General features: G+C 33.9%; 1 protein-coding gene across 5 annotated transcripts in view; it reads left to right on the top strand.

The window, feature by feature from the left end:
- The window catches only part of Schip1 (Schwannomin interacting protein 1), a 96166-nt gene that overhangs the window by 16529 nt on the left and 52436 nt on the right, over positions 1–27201 (top strand). For all 5 annotated transcript variants that reach the window (XM_089103901.1, XM_089103900.1, XM_089103902.1 and 2 more), the window contains exons 2-3: positions 1003–1117; positions 21094–21199. In XM_089103901.1, the coding sequence (XP_088960027.1) occupies positions 1003–1117; positions 21094–21199 (221 nt within the window). The remainder of the gene's footprint in view (positions 1–1002; positions 1118–21093; positions 21200–27201) is intronic.

The following is a 27201-nucleotide window of genomic DNA, read 5'->3' as shown; positions in this document are numbered from 1 at the left end:
GGCAGAAATTTTTTTAGGCTCCAATTATTTTAGGCTCAAATTATTTGACCCAGACGGTCGAAATTCTTTTGCCTGAGCTGAAGGTGGTGGTGGGGGCTATCCTCCCATATGCTTTGGTGTATTTGAATAAAGAAAAATAAAAATTTTCGAAGGAATCTCGAAAATCCCTAGAATAGTTGTTCTGAATATTCTAAAAGGAAGAAGAAAAAAGCAGGGCCAACTTGATTAAACTAAAATATATTCCTTGGATGTAAGATTTTATTATATATATATATATATATATATATATATATATATATATATATATATATATATATATATATATATATATATATATATATATATATATATATATATATATATATATATATATATATATATATATATATATATATATATATATATATATATATATAATAAATATATATATAAATATATATATATATATATATATATATATATATATATATATATATATATATATATATATATATATATATATATATATATATATATATATATATATATATATATATATATATATATATATATATATATATATATATATATATATATATATATATATATATATTGTTTTTGCTGTATCTAGCACTCACTCAAAATATTCCTAGTCAATTGTGTCAAAAGACTATTGAAGAGCAAATACTCTTCCTACTCCCCTACGGTTCAACCCTACCAATGGAGCTATATTTTTGGCTAGTGAGTCTATCTTTGTTGTCGCTCTGTTTGTCCCGGCATGAAAATATGACACTTGCAAACTCTGTTTACTCTGCAAACGCTGTCTTTATTTCTTTCTATTTTCCCAACCAGTAAATTCTATTAATCTCAAGATTCAATTGCTACAATATTATCTAAAGGAGAATGATACACATTTTTCCTAGAAAAAAAAAAAGAAAAAAATCAGTCGAGCAACGCATCTTTGTTTCTTCTTTCTTAGTTAGTAGATGACACATTTTAAAACGCTATATCTTTTGTCAAAAGTATGACAAGGCACTCTCGACTGGCAAAGAAGAGACATTATAAGAAAGATACAAGATATCTGAATGACCTGTATACATTGACTTATGATGAGGATGAAACCCTGGAAGACGAAGAGGTTTGTTAAAGCTTTTCTTTGTTTCTCTGAAGAGCTGTGATTAAAAAGTCTTTTCAAATTATGTTTCACAAGTTTTCAAGTCTTAATTTGAAAGCGCTGTTGAAGGAAACTCAAGGAATCGACCTAAAAAATAAGAATATTCAAGAATAGAAGGAGAACGAGACAGAGTAATTCAATTGAAAAAGAAAATCAAAGCAGTATATAAAATACCAAACTAATTTAAAAGACAATCGTTAACTGAAATATCTTCTAAAAAACTCAAGCTTTGCAGTCCAAAGAGCTGTATGTTGCAAGACTGGCCAATGATTGGCCATTAGCTTTTAAGGGAATAGCTAAATAATGAGCATAAAGGTGCTATAATAAAGTATTATCTTGCTTCTCTAACGCTACTCATTTAAAATAACCATAGAATTACGTTTTTGTCTTGGCCACTTAATTCTAATTTTGGAATGTCTAACACCCTCCTAGGCACTCAATATGTTGAAGGCTAGGGCCTAATATTTTTTTCCTACATGAATTCAGACGGTTAAGGTGGATATAAGAGAGCGGAAGCCATAACTTAAAGAAGAATACTTATCCATATCTCCGATATAGAAGCCATGGTATTTTTGCTTAAGAAGAATACCAAACCCAAGGGGCCTATCTCTCTTAGTATAAAACAACCGCAACCTTAGAGTGTATGCTCCCTAGACGCTTGAGAAACAATACTCAGACGCATTAATGGATATAATTGCATTTAACTTGGGACCACGCTGCATAGCAGTAGTGAAAGAACTGACTTAGGAATGAGCTGAATATACATAAGTAAAATAGAGAATTCTGCAAATGCTTTGTACAGCTACCCTATTAGCTACTTTAAGTGTGACTCGTGTAGTGGTGAGATTTGTTGATATAGCTTTGTCAGTGGCGCTTTAACATGTTACAAAATCTGACAAACCCTCAAGTCAGGATTCTGATGAAAATTACCAGTCGGATTTTGGGACAATAAACTTGAACCTTAGTTTAAAAACTAATTACAAGGTACATTGTACAAGGATTATAAATAATTAAAATCAGAAACTTGCTTTATTTTTTTTCAAACAGAATTGGTCCGATGTTAAAAAAAAGTTTCACTTTAGATATTTTAGAAAGATTCATTTTACTGTACTATTTTCTGCTAATGATAGATCAGCTCCTTATTAATGATAGTTCAGCTCCTACATTTCACCCTACGGTAGAGAAATATTCTAAAAAGCACGTGCTTTAAGGTTAAAGTTCTCTGTGGAACTTACAACTTTCCGACAGACACACAGCTACAATTTGTGCTGAAAGGACGATACACTGATAAAGTTGAATTCAAAAGATTTAGATCTGTCCATTCACCAAGCACGAATTATGAGATTACATATTATTTTTGCTGGAGAATGATCTGCACTTGCTTAAACAAGATCTAAACGCGGCTCTTATTTTCCCATTTTTTTTTTAATTATTTTCAAAGTATTATTTTAAACTGAAAAAAATATACAAGACAAATATCAAAATTTGGGTTAGGTAGACGGGTAAGGCGGAATTTTAGCTACTTAACAATATAAAAATTATTGTCTTATGTTGAAACATTAGAACCTTAGGACTGCAGAAAAAGAACTTGCCAAAAACTTGCCCAAGAAAAAAACTCGAGTAAACTTTGCTGTTAGAAACGAGATTTCCCAAGCTACATAGACTCCCTCTCCCCCCCCCCTTCATGGTCAAACTACCTTTTGGAGCTAAACTAATAAGAGAAAGGGAAATTTTGACTGAAAATTGTTAAGCGTCTATTTTCTACTTGAAAATTTGAATATAGCTGGGTACCTTTACTACAGTTTCAAAATTAATGTTTACACCTTCATTGCACTAAATCGAAAGGTTAAAGCGGGTAACCAGAATAAATATCAAAACAAATCTGTCTAGTACCATTTAGTGCATAAGATATGCCGGAAATGTATCAATAGTTAAGGTTGGTAGTAGAAGTGACCCTATTGACCCCATTGCTCACCCCTGCTGCCACCTATAACTTTTTTGCACCCCAAATAAGGGCATAGCCTCCCTAGGGAGAAAGATTGCGTAATCGGTCAATGACCTCTTTTTCCAAGGTCGATTTATTTGTTGTTCCTATGTGTAATAACTCCGAGACGAAGGTTGCACATGCGCATTGAATTCTAACGGGAACAATTTTATTGATCTAGGACTCGAGGGGGAAGTGAATTTCCGAGAACTTGATTGCGTAATCGATCGTGAATGTTATGATCCAGAAATAGTATTTGTTGTTGTAATTGCACGCTCTCAGCGAATGTCAAGGTCGATGTTGTTGTTGTTGTTGTTGTAAGTGCACGCTCTCAGCGGATGTTATGATCCAGAAATAGTATTTGTTGTTGTTGCTCGAGCCAAATGTTATGAGTTTCCCGGAAACAGTTAGATCACGTGTTTCCTTCTCAGCCAATCAGAGGGCTGGTTACGTATGGTTTTCCCCGTTACATAACAATTCGCCCTTAAAAGAACGTATCTTGTGACAGTACACCTAATATGGTCATAGAGTCTATAGGGAGAAAGATTACGTAATCGCTCAATGACCTCTTTTTCCAAGATCGATGTTGTTGCTGTTGTAAATGTAATAACTCCAGAACGAAGGCTGCACATGCACATTGAATTCTAACGGGAACAATTTTATTGATCTAGGACTCAAGGTGGAAGGGAATTTCCGAGAACTTGATTGCGTAATCGATCGAGAATTTTATTGATCCGGTAACGGGAAACACTTAGATCACATGTTTCCTTCTCAGCCAATCAGCGAATCGATTAAATATACTTTATCAGCCAATCAGAGGGCTTGGTTACATATTAGCGGCGGAGGGAATATGAGGAAAGGATTTTTGATACAGTTTTATTAGTCTGTGAATAGAATTCAATGGAGTGAGAAGAAGAACAGTTTGACTTTACTCATTTGGATATATATTAATGTTGATGACGATAAGTGGAATGTTTACCCTATTAGAAGTTGATAGTGGAGTTGATGATAATAATACAAGAGCACCAAACATTGCAGTGGAAATCACGAAAGGATCACGGCTTTGTCTGGAATGGGATGCAGTATATGCAAGATATGTGATATCCATGAGCAAATTTAAAATGGAGTATCAATTATGTGTCGCCGCAAAAGTTGATATAGCACATGTGAATAGACTTCAATGTGCTTTAAGTGCATTAGTGAAACATATCGAAGACAATAAACTCTATCGCTAATTGTATATGCATAGTATTATTGATGTTGTTGTTGTAATTATTCAATAAAATTGTTTCGAAATCGAAAATGTTCCCTTTCTTTTCTGGTCAGGTTAGGTTAACGAATCAGGGCCAGTCTAGAGTGAATCCAAATGATTTACCAACACTAGTGGTTCACGTCAGATGCCTATACACCGAAGAAGAAGAAATCTAAAGTGTAGAATAAAGACACTGTTGTATACATTTTTTTTATTAATAGACAAATTCACATACATTTTTTTAAAGCACTTTACTCATAGGACACTAAAATCATTTTGATTTATTTTCAAAGACAGCACTTATCACAACGGTTCATTATTCATGTCAACTATGATAGGGGTTTTACATCTTCTACACTTAAAACGGAATACATTCGCACATGTGCTTATGGTCAACAATTCGAACATTGTAGACCTGCATTTACGACAAAATGGGCTATTCCAAGCCTGAGGGGTATATTCAATAGGAAATTTCAAAGATTTATCCTGAAAGAAGATAAAACATAATTAAAAACTATAGGTTCACGCAAAGGGTGAAATAGTTTGAGACATTTTAGAGGATGATTTGGGGTGAAACTCTGTGGTCGTTATAATTGATTTTGAAATAAGAAATTTTTAAAAACATGAAATTTTTTGCAATTAAAAACGAACAAAAATTAATTAAAAAACTTTCCGAAAAATATTTTTTCAATGAAAATTAAAGGTAATTTTAAACTTAAGCTCAGAATATAAAAATACATTTTAAAATTTAAACTCGAAACGACCAGAAATTACTATTAGAGAATAAATGAAACCAAAACGAACAGAAATTAAATAAGCAATCATAGCAAAAAACAAACAACAAATAATAATATAAATGAATAAATAGATCTCAAAGCGAGTAATGCTTAGATTTAATATGAATATAAAGCTTAAAATGAAAAAAAATATTTTCCTATTGAACTATAAATGAAACTTAAAACGAACAGAAATAAAATAAAAAATAAATGCAAACAAACATACTATGGATATTAATGTAAATTAATAAATAAATCTTAAAACGAGTGAAACTTAAATTGAATATACAAATCAAGCTTGAAATGAACAAAAACCCTCAAACAAGTAAACTTGAACATCCCCCTCCCGTGGCCATAGAAGATAGAAAAGTTCAAGTTCTATTCTGAATTTTACCAAAGAAAATAGTTCAATTCTAATTTCTCCAGAGAAAATAAAAAGCTTCCACTTCAGGTTACAGATACCTATTTACAGATCTGGATATCTCGTAATGTCTAAGGACTGCTAAAAATATTTATTTTTCTAGCAAAAAATATAGTTTATTCTAAACAAATGATACCCACAAATGGATGCGGGCTCGGGGGGTATGGGTCCCACATCTCTGATCGACCTAGACTTACGGTGTAATTAGAGAGAGAGAGAGAGAGAGAAAGAGAGCGAGAGAGAGAGAGAGAGAGAGAGAGAGAGAGAGAGAGAGAGAGAGAGAGAAGGGAACCACAATTAAGATAGAGTGATGAAGAGGGGGGTGGGGGGGTGATTTTTGAAATTAAATAAATGTAATTTTAATTCTAACATAATGTTACGAGAAATTGTAAATTTTGCTCGAGTGTTACAAGTGTGTTTAAATTTTAGTTCCATGAAGCTAAATCCATTTAACACTTTCTTGGATTTGAAATAGAAAGCTAGAAACGTAAAGTGGAATTTTTGAAAATGCACAAATGTAATTTTTATTTTCTACGACAAATTAGGAATTCTGATTGAATCTTATGTTTATGCCTATACTTTAGTTCCATGAAGATAAAGCAAGTTGACAATTCCTTAGAGATGACATGTAAACCTAGACATAAAGTAGGATTTTCAAAAAATTACAAAATATAATTTTTATTTTTGACTTAATTTTTTAAGAAAAGTCCTAAATTTTCATCGAAAGCTACGACTGAGTTTATATTTTAGTTTCAAGAAGCTAAGGCAGGTGACACTTCCCTAGATTTGACTTATAAAGCTCGAAACGTAAAGTAGGATTTTTGAAAATGCACAAATATAATTTTTATTTTCTACGACAAATTAGGAATTCTGATTGAATCTTACGAAAATGAAGAATTCATACACATTTTCAACTAGCTAAGGGTGAGTGTTTTAAATATGAGCCATTCTGTTTCGAAAACACACAATTTTAATTCTAACATAATTTTACGAGAAATTGTAAATTTTGCTCGAGTGTTACAAGTGTGTTTAAATTTTAGTTCCATGAAGCTAAATCCATTTAACACTTCCTTGGATTTGAAATAGAAAGCTAGAAACGTAAAGTGGGATTTTTGAAAATGCACAAATGTAATTTTTATTTTCTACGAAAAATTAGGAATTCTGATTGAATCTTATGTTTATGCTTATACTTTAGTTCTATGAAGATAAAGCAAGTTGACAATTCTTTAGAGATGACATGTAAACCTAGACATAAAGTAGGATTTTCAAAAAATTACAAAATATAATTTTTATTTTTGACTTAATTTTTAAAGAAAAGTCCTAAATTTTCATCGAAAGCTACGACTGAGTTTATATTTTAGTTTCAAGAAGCTAAGGCAGGTGACACTTCCCTGGATTTGACTTATAAAGCTCGAAACGTAAAGTAGGATTTTTGAAAATGCACAAATGTAATTTTTATTTTCTACGACAAATTAGGAGTTCTGATTGAATCTTACGAAAATGAAGAATTCATACACATTTTCAACTAGCTAAGGGTGAGTGTTTTAAATATGAGCCATTCTGTTTCGAAAACACACAATTTTAATTCTAACATAATTTTACGAGAAATTGTAAATTTTGCTCGAGTGTTACAAGTGTGTTTAAATTTTAGTTCCATGAAGCTAAATCCATTTAACACTTCCTTGGATTTGAAATAGAAAGCTAGAAACGTAAAGTGGGATTTTTGAAAATGCACAAATGTAATTTTTATTTTCTACGAAAAATTAGGAATTCTGATTGAATCTTATGTTTATGCTTATACTTTAGTTCCATGAAGATAAAGCAAGTTGACAATTCCTTAGAGATGACATGTAAACCTAGACATAAAGTAGGATTTTCAAAAAATTACAAAATAGAATTTTTATTTTTGACTTAATTTTTTAAGAAAAGTCCTAAATTTTCATCGAAAGCTACGACTGAGTTTATATTTTAGTTTCAAGAAGCTAAGGCAGGTGACACTTCCCTGGATTTGACTTATAAAGCTCGAAACGTAAAGTGGGATTTTTGAAAATGCACAAATGTAATTTTTATTTTCTACGACAAATTAGGAATTCTGATTGAATCTTACGAAAATGAAGAATTCATACACATTTTCAACTAGCTAAGGGTGAGTGTTTTAAATATATGCCATTCTGTTGCGAAAACACACAATTTTAATTCTAACATAATTTTACGAGAAATTGTAAATTTTGCTCGAGTGTTACAAGTGTGTTTAAATTTTAGTTCCATGAAGCTAAATCCATTTAACACTTCCTTGGATTTGAAATAGAAAGCTAGAAACGTAAAGTGGGATTTTAGAAAATGCACAAATGTAATTTTTATTTTCTACTACAAATTAAGAATTCTGATTGAATCTTATGTTTATGCTTATACTTTAGTTCTATGAAGATAAAGCAAGTTGACAATTCCTTAGAGATGACATGTAAACCTAGACATAAAGTAGGATTTTCAAAAAATTACAAAATATAATTTTTATTTTTGACTTAATTTTTTAAGAAAAGTCCTAAATTTTCATCGAAAGCTACGACTGAGTTTATATTTTAGTTTCAAGAAGCTAAGGCAGGTGACACTTCCCTGGATTTGACTTATAAAGCTCGAAACGTAAAGTAGGATTTTTGAAAATGCAAAAATGTAATTTTTATTTTCTACGACAAATTAGGAATTCTGATTGAATCTTACGAAAATGAAGAATTCATACACATTTTCTACTAGCTAAGGGTGAGTGTTTTAAATATGAGCCATTTTGTTTCGAAAACACACAAAAGTTAGAAAAAATACAAAATATTCCTTTATTACCTATGAAATACGGGTAAAAATGAAGAATTCATACACATTTTCAACTAGCTAAGGGTAAGTGTTTTAAATATGAGCCATTCTGTTGCGAAAACACACAAAAGTTAGATAAAACCGGCTTGTTTTCGAGTTTACACAGCGTAAACTTGAGTTTTTTCTGTGCTGTAGTACAAAAGTATCAATAAACTGATAAATAAAGACAAACGGCTATCCCATGAAAGCTAGCAGCAATGTTAAGCATAAATAACTCCAGGGTGATAAAAGGGTAGGCCTACTTCCTTGTTAGCTAGGACACACTAGAGAATTTGTATAGCGAAGATCAGACAATAACCGGTTTTTACGGTCTGTATACCAGACAGTTAGCTTCGGCTCAGTTGAATCTACGTTGTAACTACGTTTTTATTAAATATTTGATATATAAAGAAGGTTTTTTGATGAATTAGGTTAGGTGTTTAATATAATGCGTTCTGGGTGGCTTCCCCCATGAAAACTTCCTTCATGGAAAGATCCTGCCATATAACCCCTGAAGTTAGGTTAGATTAGGTTAAGTTACCTAACATTTCTAGGTTAACTTACATCAGGTTAAGTGGCGCGCCACTTAACCTGATGTAAGTTAACCTAGAAATGTTCGGTAACTTAACATAATCTAACCTAACCTGACCTTGGTGGTGAGGGTCCTACCCGTGTCAGGCTTTCGGCCCCGTGGCCCCGGGGTTGGGGGGGGGCTGGTGGTCACCTTGAAATTTTAGGTAACCTAACCTGGGTGGTGGGGGTCCCACCCGTGGTAGGCTTTCAGTCCCCGTGGCCCCCGGGGGTGGGGGAGCTATTCTAACATAAATTAACCAAACCTAACATAATATAACCTAACCAAACCATACACCTAAATTTTTGTTGAGGGGGGCGGGAGCCCCCCCCCCTCCCAAAAAAAAAACCTTAAAAAAACAGGCTGCCGTTAATTAACCGAACATAATCTAACCTAACCTAACCATACACCTAACTTTTTGTCTGTCTCTAACCTAATTCAAGGGATTTCAAGAGCGATGGTTGAGGCGGTGGGGGGGGGCTACGTAGGCTAAGCTAGTCTAAACTAAATTAACCTAACCTAACATAAACTAACCTAACCTAATCATACACCTAACTTTTTGTCTGTCTCTAACCTAATTCAAGGGATTTCAAGAGCGATGGTTGAGGCGGTGGGGGAGCTCCACACCTAAGAACTTTTCTTTCTCGTACGTAGGCTAAGCTAGTAACCATATACCTAATCAATCTTTGATAGTTTTACAGAAATTAACACTTCCCATTGATGTTCTCCTATGTCCAAAACAAAATCGAACGTAACAATTAATTAATCTGGATTGAAGATGTCTCGTTTGGCATAATTAGTCTATGCAATGTAAGAAGTATTGTTTTGAAACCATTCTACGCGAGTGACAAGTAGCAATTCTAGTGAGTGTTAATTTATATATAGAAAGGTAATTATGGTTCTAATTCAACAGTTTGCACAATTTCGTAAATAAATAACCGTTAGGTTAGTATATTTAAGAGTGTTGAAAAGCTTTAAAAGTCAGTATATGCTGAAATAGAGGACAAGATAGAAAATAATGGAAGGTTCTTCAAATGCAAGCCCGGCAATGTTTGATGTGAGTTCAATAATATGTCTTTTCAGTGTGTTTTCCAACGAAAATAAGCAAAATATGATGAAATAAGCCTTCAGCTGCAATTTACACCAATAGGACAAGATACTTATCTAAAGCATGAAAATTAAAAATGTAAAATGTATATTTCAATGAAATAATAGCCTTCTTAATAATTTAAAATCAATAAACCGTGGGAAGTGGTTTTCTTTAGTATTGTTTGTGAATGATTAAAAGAAGATAAGTGACAGAAAACATTTTGAAACTAAACAAAACTTTAAATTTGGTAAATTGTCAAATGTTGTCAAAATGTAATTTTTTCCTGAAATTGAAACCTCTTAGTTTAACTCAGGTATTGAACCTTTGGTAGATATAATGGTTCGAAAATAAACTATTCCCGTAATACAGAAAATTTAAGTTTGAACAATTATTCGTTATTATTTCATCATATCTTTGGTTTAGTCTGGTAGCTCTACTTTTACTCGAAAAGTGTCCTCTTGTGGGAAATGCAAAATATGATGAAATTACGTTCCCATGGTTCTAATTCATATCCTTCAATGAGGGGGTCAGGTTGTATTTTTTCTATCTTTTGTGTGTTTTCGCAACAGAATGGCTCATATTTAAAACACTTACCCTTAGCTAGTTGAAAATATGTATGAATTCTTCATTTTTAGCCGTTTTGCAGAGGTAATAAAGGAACATTTTGTATTTTTTCTAAGTTTTGTGTGTTTTCGCAACAGAATGGCTCATATTTAAAACACTTACCCTTAGCTAGTTGAAAATATGTATGAATTCTTCATTTTTAGCCGTATTGTAGAGGTAATAAAGGAATGTTTTTTATTTTTTTTCTAACTTTTGTGTGTTTTCGCAACAGAATGGCTCATATTTAAAACACTTAACCCTTAGCTAGTTGAAAATGTGTATGAATTCTTCATTTTTAGCCGTATTGCAGAGATAATAAAGGAATATTTTGTATTTTTTCTAAGTTTTGTGTGTTTTCGCAACAGAATGGCTCATTGCCAGAAGAAAGATCACGGATGCGAGTCTATTTATTTTCTTTTTTTTCCCCGGGGTGATCGTATCAACCCAGTGGTTCTAGAATATCGTGGGAGGGCTCATTGGAACGGAAATTAAAAGTTCTAGTCCCTTTTTAAGTGACCAAAAAATGACGGGCAACAAGGACCCCTCCCACGCTCTATTTTTTCCAAAGTCACCCGATCAAAATTTTCAGATAGCTATTTTGTTCAGCATGGTCGAAAATATGATAATTATGTCTTTTTCGATGACCTAATCCCCCGAAGTCCCCGGGGGGAGGGCTGAAAGTTATTAACTTTACCCAATGTTAACATATAGTATCGGCTATTGGGAAGTATACAGACGTTTTCAGGGGGGATTTTTTCTGGTAGGTGGGGGGGGGGGAGGGTCAGGGGTTATATGGCAGGATCTTTCCATGAAGGAAGTTTTAATGGGGGAAGCCGCCCAGAACGCATTATATTAAACACCTAACCTAATTCATCAAAATACCTTCTTTATATATCAAATATTTAATAAAAACGTAGTTACAACGTAGATTCAACTGAGCCGAAGCTAACTGTCTGGTATACAGACCGTAAAAACCGCTTATTGTCTGATCTTCGCGATACAAATTCTCTAGTGTGTCCTAGCTAACAAGGAAGTAGGCCTACCGTTTTATCACCCTGGAGTTATTTATGCTTAACATTGCTGCTAGCTTTCATGGGATAGCCGTTTGTCTTTATTTATCAGTTTATTGATACTTTTGTACTACAGCACAGAAAAAACTCAAGTTTACGCTGTGTAAACTCGAAAACAAGCCGGTTTTATCTAACTTTTGTGTGTTTTCGCAACAGAATGGCTCATATTTAACACACTGACCATTAGCTAGTTGTAAATGTGTATGAATTCTTCATTTTTACCCGTATTGCAGAGGTAATAAAGGAATATTTTTGTATTTTTTCTAACTTTTGTGTGTTTTCGAAACAGAATGGCTCATATTTAAAACACTCACCCTTAGCTAGTTGAAAATGTGTATAAATTCTTCATTTTCGTAAGATTCAATCAGAATTCCTAATTTGTCGTAGAAAATAAAAATTACATTTGTGCATTTTCAAAAATCCTACTTTACGTTTCGAGCTTTATAATTCAAATCCAGGGAAGTGTCACCTGCCTTAGCTTCTTGAAACTAAAATATAAACTCAGTCGTAGCTTTCGATGAAAATTTAGGACTTTTCTTAAAAAATTAAGTCAAAAATAAAAATTATATTTTGGAATTTTTTGAAAATCCTACTTTATGTCTAGGTTTACATGTCATCTCTAAAGAATTGTCAACTTGCTTTATCTTCATAGAACTAAAGTATAAGCATAAACATAAGATTCAATCAGAATTCCTAATTTTTCGTAGAAAATAAAAATTACATTTGTGCATTTTCAAAAATCCCACTTTACGTTTCTAGCTTTCTATTTCAAATCCAAGGAAGTGTTAAATGGATTTAGCTTCATGGAACTAAAATTTAAACACACTTGTAACACTCGAGCAAAATTTACAATTTCTCGTAAAATTATGCTAGAATTAAAATTGTGTGTTTTCGCAACAGAATGGCTCATATTTAAAACACTCACCCTTAGCTATTTGAAAATGTGTATGAATTCTTCATTTTCGTAAGATTCAATCAGAATTCCTAATTTGTCGTAGAAAATAAAAATTACATTTGTGCATTTTCAAAAATTCTACTTTACGTTTCGAGCTTTATAAGTCAAATCCAGGGAAGTGTCACCTGCCTTAGCTTCTTGAAACTAAAATATAAACTCAGTCGTAGCTTTCGATGAAAATTTAGGACTTTTCTTAAAAAATTAAGTCAAAAATAAAAATTATATTTTGTAATTTTTTGAAAATCCTAGTTTATGTCTAGGTTTACATGTCATCTCTAAGGAATTGTCAACTTGCTTTATCTTCATGGAACTAAAGTATAAGCATAAACATAAGATTCAATCAGAATTCCTAATTTGTCGTAGAAAATAAAAATTACATTTGTGCATTTTCAAAAATCCCACTTTACGTTTCTAGCTTTCTATTTCAAATCCAAGGAAGTGTTAAATGGATTTAGCTTCATGGAACTAAAATTTAAACACACTTGTAACACTCGAGCAAAATTTACAATTTCTCGTAAAATTCTGTTAGAATTAAAATTACATTTATTTACTTTACAAAATCATCACCCCCCCCACCCCCTCTTCATCGCTCTATCTTAATTGTGGTTCCCTTGTCTCTCTCTCTCTCTCTCTCTCTCTCTCTCTCTCTCTAATTACACCGTAAGTCTAGGTCAATCAGAGATGTGGGACCCATACCCCCCGAGCCCGCATCCATTTGTGGGTATCATTTGTTTAGAATAAACTATATTTTTTGCTAGAAAAATAAATATTTTTAGCAGTCCTTAGACATTACGAGATATCCAGATCTGTAAATAGATATCTGTAACCTGAAGTGGAAGCTTTTTATTTTCTCTGGAGAAATTAGAATTGAATTATGTTCTTTGGTAAAATTCAGAATAGAACTTGAACTTTCCTATCTTCTATGGCCACGGGAGGGGGATGTTCAAGTTTACTTGTTTGAGGGGATTTTTGTTCATTTCAAGCTTGATTTGTATATTCAATTTAAGTTTCACTCGTTTTAAGATTTATTTATTAATTTACATTAATATACATAGTATGTTTGTTTTCATTTATTTTTTATTTTATTTCTGTTCGTTTTAGGTTTCATTTATAGTTCAGTAGGAAAATATTTTTTTCATTTTAAGCTTGATATTCATATTCAATCTAAGCATTACTGGCTTTGAGATTTATTTATTCATTTATATTATTATTTGTTGTTTGTTTTTTGCTATGATTGTTTATTTAATTTCTGTTCGTTTTGGTTTCATTTATTCTCTAATAGTAATTTCTGGTCGTTTCGACTTTAAATTTTAAAAGTTATTTGTATCTGATGAGCTTAATTTTAAAATTAACTTTACTTTTATTTTAAAAAATATTTTTCGGAAAGTTTTTTAATTAATTTTTTTTCGTTTTTAATTTCAAAAAATTTCATCTTTTTAAAAATTTCTTATTTAAAAATCAATTATAACGACCACAGAGTTTCACCCCAAATCATCCTCTAAAATGTCTCAAACTATTTCACCCTTTGTGTGAACCTATAGTTTTTAATTATGTTTTATCTTCTTTCAGGATAAATCTTTGAAATTTCCTATTGAATATACCCCTCAGGCTTGGAATAGCCCATTTTGTCGTAAATGCAGGTCTACAATGTTCGAATTGTTGACCATAAGCACATGTGCGAATGTATTCCGTCTTAAGTGTAGAAGATGTAAAACCCCCATCATAGTTGACATGAATAATGAACCGTTGTGATAAGTGCTGTCTTTGAAAATAAATCAAAATGATTTTAGTGTCCTATGAGTAAAATGCTTTAAAAAAATGTATGTGAATTTTTCGATTAATAAAAAAAATGTATACAACAATGTCTTTATTCTACACTTTAGATTTCTTCTTCTTCGGTGTATAGGCATCTGACGTGAACCACTAGTGCTGGTAAATCATTTGGATTCACTCTAGACTGACCCTGATTCGTTAGCCTAACCTGACCAGAAAAGAAAGGGAACATTTTCGATTTCGAAACAATTTTATTGAATAATTACAACAACAACATCAATAATACTATGCATATACAATTAGCGATAGAGTTTATTGTCTTCGATATGTTTCACTAATGCACTTAAAGCACATTGAAGTCTATTCACATGTGCTATATCAACTTTTGCGGCGAAACATAATTGATACTCCATTTTAAATTTGCTCAAGGATATCACATATCTTGCATATACTGCATCCCATTCCAGACAAAGCCGTGATCCTTTCGTGATTTCCACTGCAATGTTTGGTGCTCTTGTATTATTATCATCAACTCCACTATCAACTTCTAATAGGGTAAACATTCCACTTATCGTCATCAACATTAATATATATCCAAATGAGTAAAGTCAAACTGTTCTTCTTCTCACTCCTTTGAATTCTATTCACAGACTAATAAAACTATAGCAAAAAACCTTTCCTCATATTCCCTCCGCCGCTAATATGTAACCAAGCCCTCTGATTGGCTGAGAATGTATATGTAACCGATTCGCTGATTGGCTGAGAAGGAAACATGTGATATAACTGTTTCCCGTTATCGGATCAATAAAATTCTCAATCGATTACGCAATCAAGTTCTCGGAAATTCACTTCCCCCTCGAGTCCTAGATCAATAACATTGTTCCCGTTAGTATTCAATGCGCATGTGCAACCTTTGTCCCGGAGTTATTACACTTACAACAACAACAACATCATCGACCTTGGAAAAAGAGGTCATTGACCGATTACACAATCATTCTCCCTATGGACTCTATGACCATATTAGGTGTACTGTCACGAGATACGTTCTTTTAAGGGCGAATTGTTATGTAACGGGGAAAACCATACGTAACCAGCTCTCTGATTGGCTGAGAAGGAAACACGTGATCTAACTGTTTCCGGGAAACTCATAACATTTGCCTCGAGCGACAACAACAAATACTATTTCTGGATCATAACATCCGCTGAGAGCGTGCACTTACAACAACAACAACAACAACATCGACCTTGACATTCGCTGAGACCGTGCACTTACAACAACAAATACTATTTCTGGATCATAACATTCACGATCGATTACGCAATCAAGTTCTCGGAAATTCACTTCCCCCTCGAGTCCTAGATCAATAACATTGTTCCCGTTAGAATTCAATGCGCATGTGCAACCTTCGTTCCGGAGTTATTACACATAGAAACAACAAATAAATCGACCTTGGAAAAAGAGGTCATTGACTGATTACGCAATCATTCTCCCTAGGGAGGCTATGCCCTTATTTGGGGTGCAAAAAAGTTATAGGTGGCAGCAGGGGTGAGCAATGGGGTCAATAGGGTCACTTCTACTGTTGGTACACCCCTCCCCCTAGAAATCTGGTTTACTCTTGAAAATAGTTGTTTTCTGTTTTTGTCACATTTTCCTCAAAAAGATGGTCGGCTGCAAGGGAGGAAAAATCAAAATGTGTTTTCATGGTGGAGTTCGACACAGAATGAAAAATAACCACTCCCAGAAATTTTTATTTTTTGGATATTATTACGAGAATTTTAGTTTTGAGTCACGAGAAAATCTGGTTTATTAAAGAAGTTTTTTTGTTTAATTTGGTTCTTTTGAAGCAAGAAAAAGACTATACTTTGTGGATATGTATTCGATCGGGTCTTCTGTCAGGAACACGAAGCTGGCAATGTCATCAAACTGAATGCAGATTTTTATCAGAAATTACTGCTAAATTTGCAACCAAGCATTCAATAAACGGCATTACTTTTTGTCGTTTTCTCTTCAACGCATAGTAAAAGACAATATGATGAAGAATAGACCAAGTGGAAAGTTTAATGCCCTTTTCTTGATATTTGCCTCAAAATCAACCTCAAATAGCTTTGTTGCAAAAATCACTACGATGCATCGAATTGTGCCTTAGCTGCCACCTTCTGAGAAGTCAACGATTTTGTCCTTAGAATAGTTTTTTCAATGTATTTGCTTGAACAATTCCAGGTTGAGTTAAAAAAAAGTCTTAGCAGTTAAGTTAACGATATTTTTCAGTAGCTAAGTTCTCAGCAGGAGGCTGAAGAATTCAACAGAAGCCTTGGGCTAGCTATTCTGGCCCAATAAGTGTACTTGTCCGCTATTTATTCCTCCCTAAAATTCTTGACGTTTGTGAAACACGACGGGGATTTCAAAGAGCTAATGGAAAAGATGTTTTTAGTACAAAAAAGACAAACAAGTTAGGATGAGAGAGCAAGAGTAGTTTTTTTGTATGGTCGCTCACTTTGATTGGTGATTAAAGTACGCTTACAAGTTTTTTTTTATCAAACCGGATGTTGAGAAACGGGAGCAAGATTGGATTGTGAAACTCAAAATTCAAAATTCCTGAAATTGAAAGAGGGAGCTCGCAAACTAGTTTTCAATCTAGGAATTGCAATTTGGGATTCACAGTTTTCAGGCGTATTTGCAATTTTTGATTCACATGGGACACGGACAGTTTAACCCGTTGTTTTCTGTGTGAGTATCAGTATCAGTAACAGTATTCTCTCATATTTGTTTGATGATCAGTCCGAACAAAATACTTCCCTAGTACACAAAACAAGAGAAGATGACGAGGAAATTTGTGAAAACAGTGAATAGCACACAGTAAATACAAGACTAAGCGGATATTACAGCTATATATGCAACAGCCGTCACAAGCGAAATACAATATATGACAAATAAAAAGAAAACAAACATACTCAAGTCTCATTGATTTTTTTTTAAAACAAAACTCATAAAAGAAACTTTAAAGAGTTTTAGCTTGTCTTAGCACCTTCCATAGGTTCAGCCAAGCCCTATCTAATGTGAGAAAGATAAGACTCTTTTAAGGTTTCTTTTAAAGATTTTGTGATTTTAGTTCAATTTTTTTAATTGATGAGATATAAATAATTTTTTTTTTTCATCCGTTTATTTTGTATTTTGCTGATGACTTCCGTTGCATATATAGCTGAAATATCAGCTTAGCTTGTATTTACTGTGCTATTCACTGTCTTTACAAATTTCCTCTTTATCTTCTCTTGTTTTATATCACAGTTTATATAATATACCAGTCAGTTTACCGCAGACGATTTCTGGCTCTTCATTCTCGGTGCGAACAAAAAGCTCCTCCCACTTATATCTGCACTTATTGTCCACTTATTGGTTGAACCGGCCAAGTGGTTTTGTCTGTAGTTGTTCCGTAGGTGATTATTCTTTGTCTACCCGTGAAAAGATCTAATGCCGCTTATGTTTATATCTGCAAAAACATTCTCTGGAGCACTCGCACATCGGTCCGGGTTTTTATAATGGGTAAGATAGGGAAAGGTCATACTGGATAATTCTATAAACTGTGTTTTATATGATGAAAAGGCAGCGTGGTCATCGTCAGTATTTCCCTTTTACAGCAATCAGTATGAGGTATTTATGTGTACAATGAACTTTCACGACCAAAGACCATCACTGCGTAATTTTGTGTAAAAATAGAAGAAAGCTTAGTTGAGCCTTCCTCTGAGGTGAATAACAAAAAGCTCCTGGAACATTTCAAGCATTAGATAGTTCTTCCCAGTATAAACGGGAAGGCAGAGTTAGTTATTTTTGTTGGAAAGTCATCTGTGATATTGCAAGACTTTAATGGTGGTAGAGACACATCCGTTTGCGACGAGTGTAAACTCACTTTGTAGGGAGCTCCAGCATACATTCTGCAAAAGTATAACGCGAATGGAAACGCCTGAATAGCACTCTTGTAAATAAGAAGAATTGCAGTCGATAATGCTCCTCCTAGTCTCTTTCCTGTAAGCCTTCAATTTTGATTATCGGAGCTCTTCGGAAAAGACCTTAGGGAGAAAAAAATTTGGATATAAGACGTGTCGTAGAGTGATGGTTATTATAATATTTGTTCCTGCTGCTATGAATTCTGTCAATCTTTTACAGAAGTACACAAATCAAAATATCTGCATCTGCATCTGACTCTGGACTCTAAATTTCATGCTGCCAGCTTAGAAAGTTCTTTTTTTCTATAACTACTGTTGTGTATTTTGTTGACGGTACTCGATATAGGTTGGGCCACAAGCTTGCTACTTTTCCCTGTAAAAAAGACACAGCAACTGAGACGTCGACTCGACGCCCTATGCACCAGCAATGGCTCAGGAGGATCTTTATCTTTATCAATCACTCAATATGACGTATACATTGGACAATAGAGGGATATTTCACTGTATGACAATTAATATTGCCAATTCAATTCTTTTGCTGTGGTGCTGGAACAGAAGGGGTCCGAAGACAGCTTATAACCAAAGCTGACGCTAATTGAGCTAAAACTTCAGAATCCAACCGCTGGTGGGCATTTCCAATCAACAAGACCAAGCTGGAACCCTATAATGCAGTCACATATGTTCATTTGATGTTAATTTTTCTATACGGGGAATCCGATTTAGAATTCCTGTATCCTTAAAACTTGACTTCTCTTTGACTGCTCCATGAGGAACTACAGGACAAACTTAAGTGACTGACAAAGGTACTCGACTGGAAAGCAATGCAGCAAAAAATCATAGAACTGCATTGTTATGGTTAAAATGTTTTGGAAATGGCTCTTTCTCACATTGATTCGCCATGGCTTCAGTAGTGTCTCACTCACTTGTGCAATGAATGGCTCTGGATGGGAAACGTGTTTCAGTGCCTACCCGTGCTCTGGTAGGCACAGGACTGGTGTATGTGCTTATATGGTGATTGAATGACTACAGATACACGGTTTATTAAACATACTGGAGTTTTAAGAAGTTTTAACGATCTGATTGGCATCATGTTTGAAGGGTTATATTTTTTTTTTCTGGACCAACAGTTTCATTTGTGTGGCTATAATGCATTTACAAACTTTTAAAGAATTTATAAAAAGCACGCAGATATGAGCAATAGCTTTTAAATTAGCCATTATACATCTCTCTATGACGGTGTGGTAGCCTGCTAGCCTTAATAATGTTGCAGTAGAACACGTAGATATGAGCAATAGCCTTTAAATGAGCTATTAAACATCTATCAACAATGTTCTTGTAGCCCACTAGCCCCAGCTTTTCTTGGGGCTAAGTTTTAATTACCGATGATTTAATTGAGACATGACACAAAAAGTGCCATTATAGTGCCATTCGGCACTTGCAGGCGGTGGAAATCATAAAAAGCACATAAATATGAGTAATGGGTTTAAAATGATCCATTAAACATCTTTCTACGATGGTGTGGTAGCCTGCTAGCCCTACTAATGTTGCAGTGGCCTGCTGGTGAGCAGACGATTTATGAAACTTACTAAGGAGGCGGGGAGTGGGAGTACATGGGGAGAGTAATTGTAAACCTCCAGAAAAGGGTTTTGGACCATAGATATTACAATGGTACCCGTTTTATACATTCAAGCTCTTCTGCTTAAAAAATGACACCAAAAGTGCCGTTATCAGTACCATATGACAGTTACAGATAGTAGAATTGATAAAAATCCCGTTGACACGAGCAATAGATTTTAAATGAGCTATTAAATATCTCTCTACGATGTTCTGGTAGTCCACTAGCCCCAGCTTTTCCAATTAAGGCATGGCACCAAAAGTGCCCTTTTAGGGCCATGTAGTAATTGAAAATGGTGGAATGCATAGATAGCACGTATATATGAACAGTAAATTTTATATGAGCTATTAAACATATTTCTACAATGTTCTGGTAGCCCGCTAGCCCCACCACTTGAGAAATGGCACCAAAAGTGCCATCTTAGGGCCAGATGGCACTTGTAGATTGCAGAATTTATAAAATTTAAATTTATATGAGAATGACTTTTAAATGAGCCGATAAGCATATCTCCATGATTATCTGGTAACCCGCTAGCCCTGGTAGAAAAAAAAGAAAGAAAAAGAGACATATGCTACCAATACAAAAAATTGATTTTCCTTGTTATTCAAGGTGGATGAATCTCTTTCAAATGGGAATTTTTTCTCATTAGGTAGTTTTTTTTCAAGACACATTTTTCAAATTTTACTTACAAGTTGCAGACATCATTTTTATTTCATTTCACTTCCAAACTCAATTTTTTTTTTTGAATACCTAAGGACAAGAAGGTTATGTACCAGAGAAGACTTTCCAAATAAAGCATTAAATATGTAAGGAAAGGGACTCCGCACTTAACTGGTATTAAATAAAAACAACAAGGTTATTCAACTGAAAGTAAGGAGCAACGTTAAAAGTCAAAACTAACAGAAACCATTCCAAATAACAGAAACCATTCCAAGTTCAATTTATTTACGCATAAGTATCACTTGTCTTTCAATCTGCATTATCAATTTTTTTTTTTAACCTTTTTGCAACCTACTCCTTATTTTTTTCTCTTTTGCCTTGCAGCGCATGACAGACAGGGATGAAATTCGACGCCGTCTTGCGTTTTCAAGTGAGCCAGATGATGCAGAAACTGGAAAAAAGCCAAGTTTGCAGTCAAGACTCCAGAATGGTAAGACGATGTAGCAGGGTCTTTAGCATTTGCAAGTTTTGTTTTTCCTGAAACTATCCAAAACTAGTTTAAAAAAGGTTAATATGTTTTTCTGGTCTTTAAAGCGAAACTTTGCTTTCTCCAGATACTGTGAGTTGTTTATGTACATTATTTATCCATCAGATTTATATTGATGAGATTTTCTTTCAGCCTACCTCATACTTGGCCTGTAATCATGTATTTGAAATATCCAGACCCGAAATTATAAGTTTAAAAAAGTATGTTGGTTTTGACAACAATAGGCCTATTGACCAGGTGGTAACCCTTGAGATGTCCTAAATTCTGTCTCTTCCCCCTTTCAAAATTGAAAATAATGGTCACTTCAAAGATATTAGTGAAGTATGAACTTGGAAGCTCTGGGTCGTTTTTAAGTTTTATATTTTTAAGATATTTGCCGAGAAAACATCAGATTAAATAGGGTATGTCATTACAGCTGTGTTTCATTGCTGTATGTATAAATTTATTGCCCATCTTAAATGTAAAAATTCAACACTGATGGACTAATAAAGAAATAAAAGAAAAAACACACGAATAACTTCTAACAAATACAAACAAAACCAAAACAAAGAAGATCTGACAAGAGAAAATACAAACATGGGCAATCTTACACTGGGTTAAACACATGTTCATCGAGAGACAATTTAGGATACTTTCACCAATAATATTCTTCCAATATCTCTCACTTCTTTTCTGCACTGCGGTCGCTGGACCAGTAACTCCATACCACGAGCATAGGGAGCATTAATGGAGCTTTGCTGTATGAAAACCACTTCTATTGGTGCATAAATTTCCGGCGAATGAAATTCAGATATAATGAAATACTAACTGCTTTAATGAACAAAACTACTGTAATGAATCTCGAATGGTGATCCAGTAACATTCTTCATTAGCATTGGATAACAGGTCATTAAGTGCATGGATTGTTAAAAAAAAAAAAAAAAAACATTTCAAGACATTTGAAAGGCACCTGAAATCCCAAGATTTTTAGTATTCTCTAAAGTTTATTTTTCTTACGAATCAGTTTTATTTTATTTTATGAGTTTAAACACCTCCTTCCCCTCAAATCTCCGCTCACTCCCTGAAGTTGATTTCTGAAGGTGCGTCCTTTTGCTTTGTCAAAACTATAATGAGTAAAAGTATTTCTAAACATCTTCTTTAAGAGATGGATGGTTAATCTCCTTGATTACGTGGTATCATGCAGTGGATTCTAGACCCTATTTCTTATCAAACAACACACTAAACAACTACACGACATGTATCATTTAAATAAATCTGTCCAATTTTACCTTGGATAAACCTCAGACACGTTGTAAAGAAGACATTAATGCATTTCTTGGAATCATATTTTTGACTAACATGTAGTATTATTTCAACTAGAGGCTGGGATATATATTACTAAAGAAGAAATAAAGACGCCCGTTCTAGAAAAAAAATCTATATATTTTATAACGTGATAACTAATAGCAAAAAATAATAATCTGGGGAAAGATTTTACAGCTGTAAGGTAGCGACAAGGACTAAAACTTTACATACTAGGACTAAAACTTTTTAGCACTGCAGGGAATGTCAAGTCTATAAGTTCCAGGAAAATTATCAGTTTAGAAGTCAACAGTCCTTAGTGTAGTGAACTTTCAGCATTTGAATTGATCTGGTAATTATGTCCTTGACATTTTCAAGCAATATACTGAAATTACTGTCACACTAGCTCCTTGGCCTAGCTCAGTAATCAAGCATTGCATTCCGACTCCAAGAGGATCCATTCTCTCAGTCAAGTAAATTAATTAGATACATATCGAAATTACTCTTACACTTGCGTCGTTGCCATACAAGGATGATACTGCTACAAAATACGGATCTTTAAGGAGGTCGCGAGACCTCTAGGGACTATACTTTGGACAGCCTTTCGAATGAGGGCCATGAGAAAGAGGGCCATGAGAAGGAGGGCCATGAGAAGAGAATTTTTAATAGGGCAATGGGGTTACTTGTCCCAGGCAGTTCGGAAACACTGTCTACGGGGTAATTATCCGTTTTTCAAAAAGTTAATTTTGCAATGAATTTATCTGATTTATGAATGGAATCGACAGTAATTTAATATTCACTAGGTCTTATAAGTAAGAGTTTTAACCCCGATTTGGACCATTTTTACAACAAAAGATTTTGAGAGCCAAATCTTGAAGCCTTCAAGTTTACCAGAACCTTGAGATCCTTAAAAAAAACAAAACAAAAAAACTCCACTTCCTGTATTAAGAGTTGTATTGACTAACATTGTTTTTCAACTCGGAGGTTAAGAACAAAATATTATGAAAAAAGAACTAAATAGGGATAGTAATTTTCTAGAATATACATATCTAACGATGCCTACTATTCCAAGGTCCTGTGAAGTGCTTCAAGAACTAGGACACAAGGGTCCCAATTTCAAAATAACAAAGGTAAACTAAAGGCGCAATAAACAAAGGCTCTGACTACAGAATCTACTAGGTAGATGCCTAGCTACTAGATCCCACAAAATTGAACTGAGAGAGCAAAACCCATTGCGCTATCTTGTCAATTAATAAGTCTCATAAAATAAATTTGATAACTCCCCCAACCATCCGACAGGGGTCAGGAGATGAATCAATGGTCTGCTTCATTTGGGGTTGACCAATTTATGCATGCCCCAATAGCACTGGACGAAGCATTGTACTTGTATTCTACGTTGTCTTTTTATGGTTCCCTTCGTTGCATTTTTCTTTTTCTTCAACGGAAGTCTGCAATTTATCCATGACAATTTTGGTCTAATATCTCTCTGTGGAGCACCTTTTATAATTCATAGGCGTCAAGCTTGACACAAGAAAGGTCTAGATTTCCCTTGTGTGATGGGTGGGGATTTAAAAATGAAAGGAATAACCATATATGACCTAGTGGAAGATGTTTTTGGAGCTTTCCACTACGACAGGCATCGTGAAGTGAAATCTTTCAACGAGTCCTGCAGGGATCTAGTTTAGAGAAGTCTTTAGAGGATGTAAAAAGGGAAGTTGGAAGTTTGAAGTCAAGGAAAATTGCATTTTAGCATGGGTAATGTGAATGTTTTTGCCCAGTCATTAATTTTTAGTTTTTGCAGTGTATTTCTTTCAATTTCTCTCTGTCTTTCTCCAGCTTCTTTGCGGGTCACAAATAAATATATATTGCATATTTAATAATATAATATGTAATACTTAATATAATATATAATTTTATATGTAATAATAATAAATATATATTGCAGGTGTCTAGGGTTAACAAATTGCTTTATGGAGAGTTTTTTTTTTTAATATTTTAAATAAATTTGTTCAAATAGAAGAATAAAACTTCAAATGATTTTCAGGAATTGACATTAGAGCTAATTTCAGAAACTTTTGTTCCCGGGACTTTACTACTTTCTTTATAATGCAGAAGAAAGTTTGTATGAAAGCCATTGTTTAAAAAATGGACTGATTTTGTACTTCCAGGGACCGACTTTTTTTCTCTTTCACTGTCTTCATAAACTATTCCTGTTTTTACCACAGTAGAGATGCCATAATATCTCCCACGAGTACACCTTATATAGGCATAGACCCACGTGGCTTATGGTTTTTGTCAGTGAAAATTTGAAAAACAGGAATTTTGTCACATTTATGGATGGTTATGTGTTGGTCGATTTATTTGATGTTTTTCATGGATTGTTATGTGTGTTGGTAGATTTATTTGATGTGCTTATTGTTTTTGTCAGTGAGAATTTTAAAAACAGGAATTTTTTAAAATTTATGGATGGTTTTATGGATTATGTCAGTGAGAATGAAAAAACAGGAACTTTGTCACATTTATGTCTGTTTTCATGGATGGTTATGTGTGTTGGTCAATTTATTTGATGTTTTTCATGGTCTTTGTCAGTGAGAATGGAAAAACAGGAACTTTGTCACATTTATGTCTGTTTTCATGGATGGTTATGCGTGTTGGTCAATTTATTTGATGTTTTTATGGTCTTTGTCAGTGAGAATGCAAAAACAGGAACTTTGTCACCCCCTTCTTGTTGTTGTTCGATGCAGATGTTATGAGTTCCCGGGAGATCGCGTGTTTCCAATATTTGTTGTTCAATGCAAATGTTATGAGTTTCCGGGGAACACCTGTGCTATCAGTCATTAATCAAATTGTTTCAAGGGAATGTCTGGCAGATGACGTCAAGTTAATTAATGTCTTTGATGCATTTCCAAAGAGAATTGTCTCCGGTACAAAGTTTAGATCACACGTGACAGATGATGTCATGATTGATTGATTGACACGAAAGGGGAATTAATTTGTTGTTCTAAAGAGAATTGATTCACGAAAGGGAAATTAATTTGGAGTTCTAACAAGAGAATCGTTTCCGAGGCAAAGTTTAGATCTTAGCGATGAATTGTTTTAGCGCGGGAATCAGGTTTCCAAATAATTGAAATGCGCCAGCGCAGGGATGCTAAACAAAAGGAACATGCTGAATTACGTTTAGGGATTATTTAGCCGATACCGTTTTAACCATTTTAGGGAATTATTTCGGCGAAACAGTTAGAGACTTTATAAAATATGATTTTTGAAGAGATTTTAGAAGAGAATTTAATGGTGAAACTCTGTGTTCGTTATAATACACAAGTTCCATTTGAACAGTGTTGTGAGGTCCTCTACCCCAACACCAAAGGGTTTCAATCCCCCCACCCCAACCCTGAAGGAAGCCCCCGGTCCTCAAAGGTTATCTGGGCTTCCAAAGGGACCCCGGCACCGCCAAAGACCCTCCCCGGACCGCTAAAGGCCCCCCCCGGGCTCGCAAAAGCCCAACGAGCTCCCAAAAGACCACCGGGGTCCCAAAGGCCATCACCCGGCCCCCAAATGTCCCCCAGGCTCCCAACTGGCCCCCCCGGACCCCCCAAGACCCTCCCCTGGTCCCCAAAGGTCCACCAGGCTCCCAAAGGACCAATCGGTCCTCAAGGGCCTCTAGACCCACAAAGGCTCTCCCCGGGCTCCCAAAGGACCACCCAGCCCGTGGTTTAGTTTTAGTTAAAAGTATAGAGTGTTTTAGCTTAGAGTCATAACTTAGAGTTTTTCTTGAAGTTCTAGTTTAGTTTAATTTTAGTTAAGAGTTTGATCTTTTACCTTTGAGTTTCAGTTAGAGTTTTAGTTTGGTTTAGTTTTAGTTAAGAGTTTGTAGTTTTATCTTAGAGTCTTAGCTTAGAGTTTAAGTTAGAGTTGTTGTGTAGTTTAGTTTTATTTAATAGTTTATAGTTTTAACTTAGAGTCTTAGCTTAGAGTTTTAGTTAGAGTGGAAGTTCAGTTTAGTTATAGTTAAGTATTTAGAGTTTTAGCTTAGAGTCATAGACCAAATTTTTACCTATAGTTATTATTTGGCTTAGTTTTAGTTAAGAGTTTAGAGCTTTAGTTTAGAGTCTTTGCAAAGAGTTTCTTTGTTAGTTTTCTAGTCTAGTTTTATCTTATTTTATAGTTTGTTTTTTTAAAGGTCATTATATGTTATATTTTTAGTTTTGTTTATTCTTATTTAATAGTTTAGATTTTTTAGATTAGAGTTTTTGTTTAATTTCTAGTTTAGTTTAGTTTTAGTTAATAGTTTAGAGTTTTAGCTTAGAGTCTTAGCTTAGAGTTTTTGTTAGAGTTCTTGTTTAGTTTAATTTTAGTTAAGAGTTTGATTTTTTACCTTTGAGTTTCAGTTAGAGTTCTAGTTTAGTTTATTTTTAGTTAAGAATTTAGAGTTTTTATCTTAGAGTCGTAGCTTATAGTTTTTGTTGAAGTTCTAGTTTAGTTTAGTTTTAGTTAATAGTTTAGAGCTATAGCTTAGAGTCTTAGCTTAGAGTTTTTGTTAGAGTTCTAGTTTAGTTTAATTTTATTTTAGAGTTTAGAGTTTTAGCTTAGGCTTAGCTTAGAGTTTTTTGTTAGAGTTCTAGTTTAGTTTAATTTTAGTTAAGAGTTTAATTTTTTTACCTTTG

This window comes from Artemia sp. Qi Xiang Cuo, chromosome 18 (assembly GCF_049724085.1).
Source record: "Artemia sp. Qi Xiang Cuo chromosome 18, ASM4972408v1, whole genome shotgun sequence".
NCBI lineage: Eukaryota > Metazoa > Arthropoda > Branchiopoda > Anostraca > Artemiidae > Artemia > Artemia sp. Qi Xiang Cuo.
Note: the sequence above shows the minus strand (reverse complement) of the source record. Positions and strands in the feature narration are given on the sequence as shown.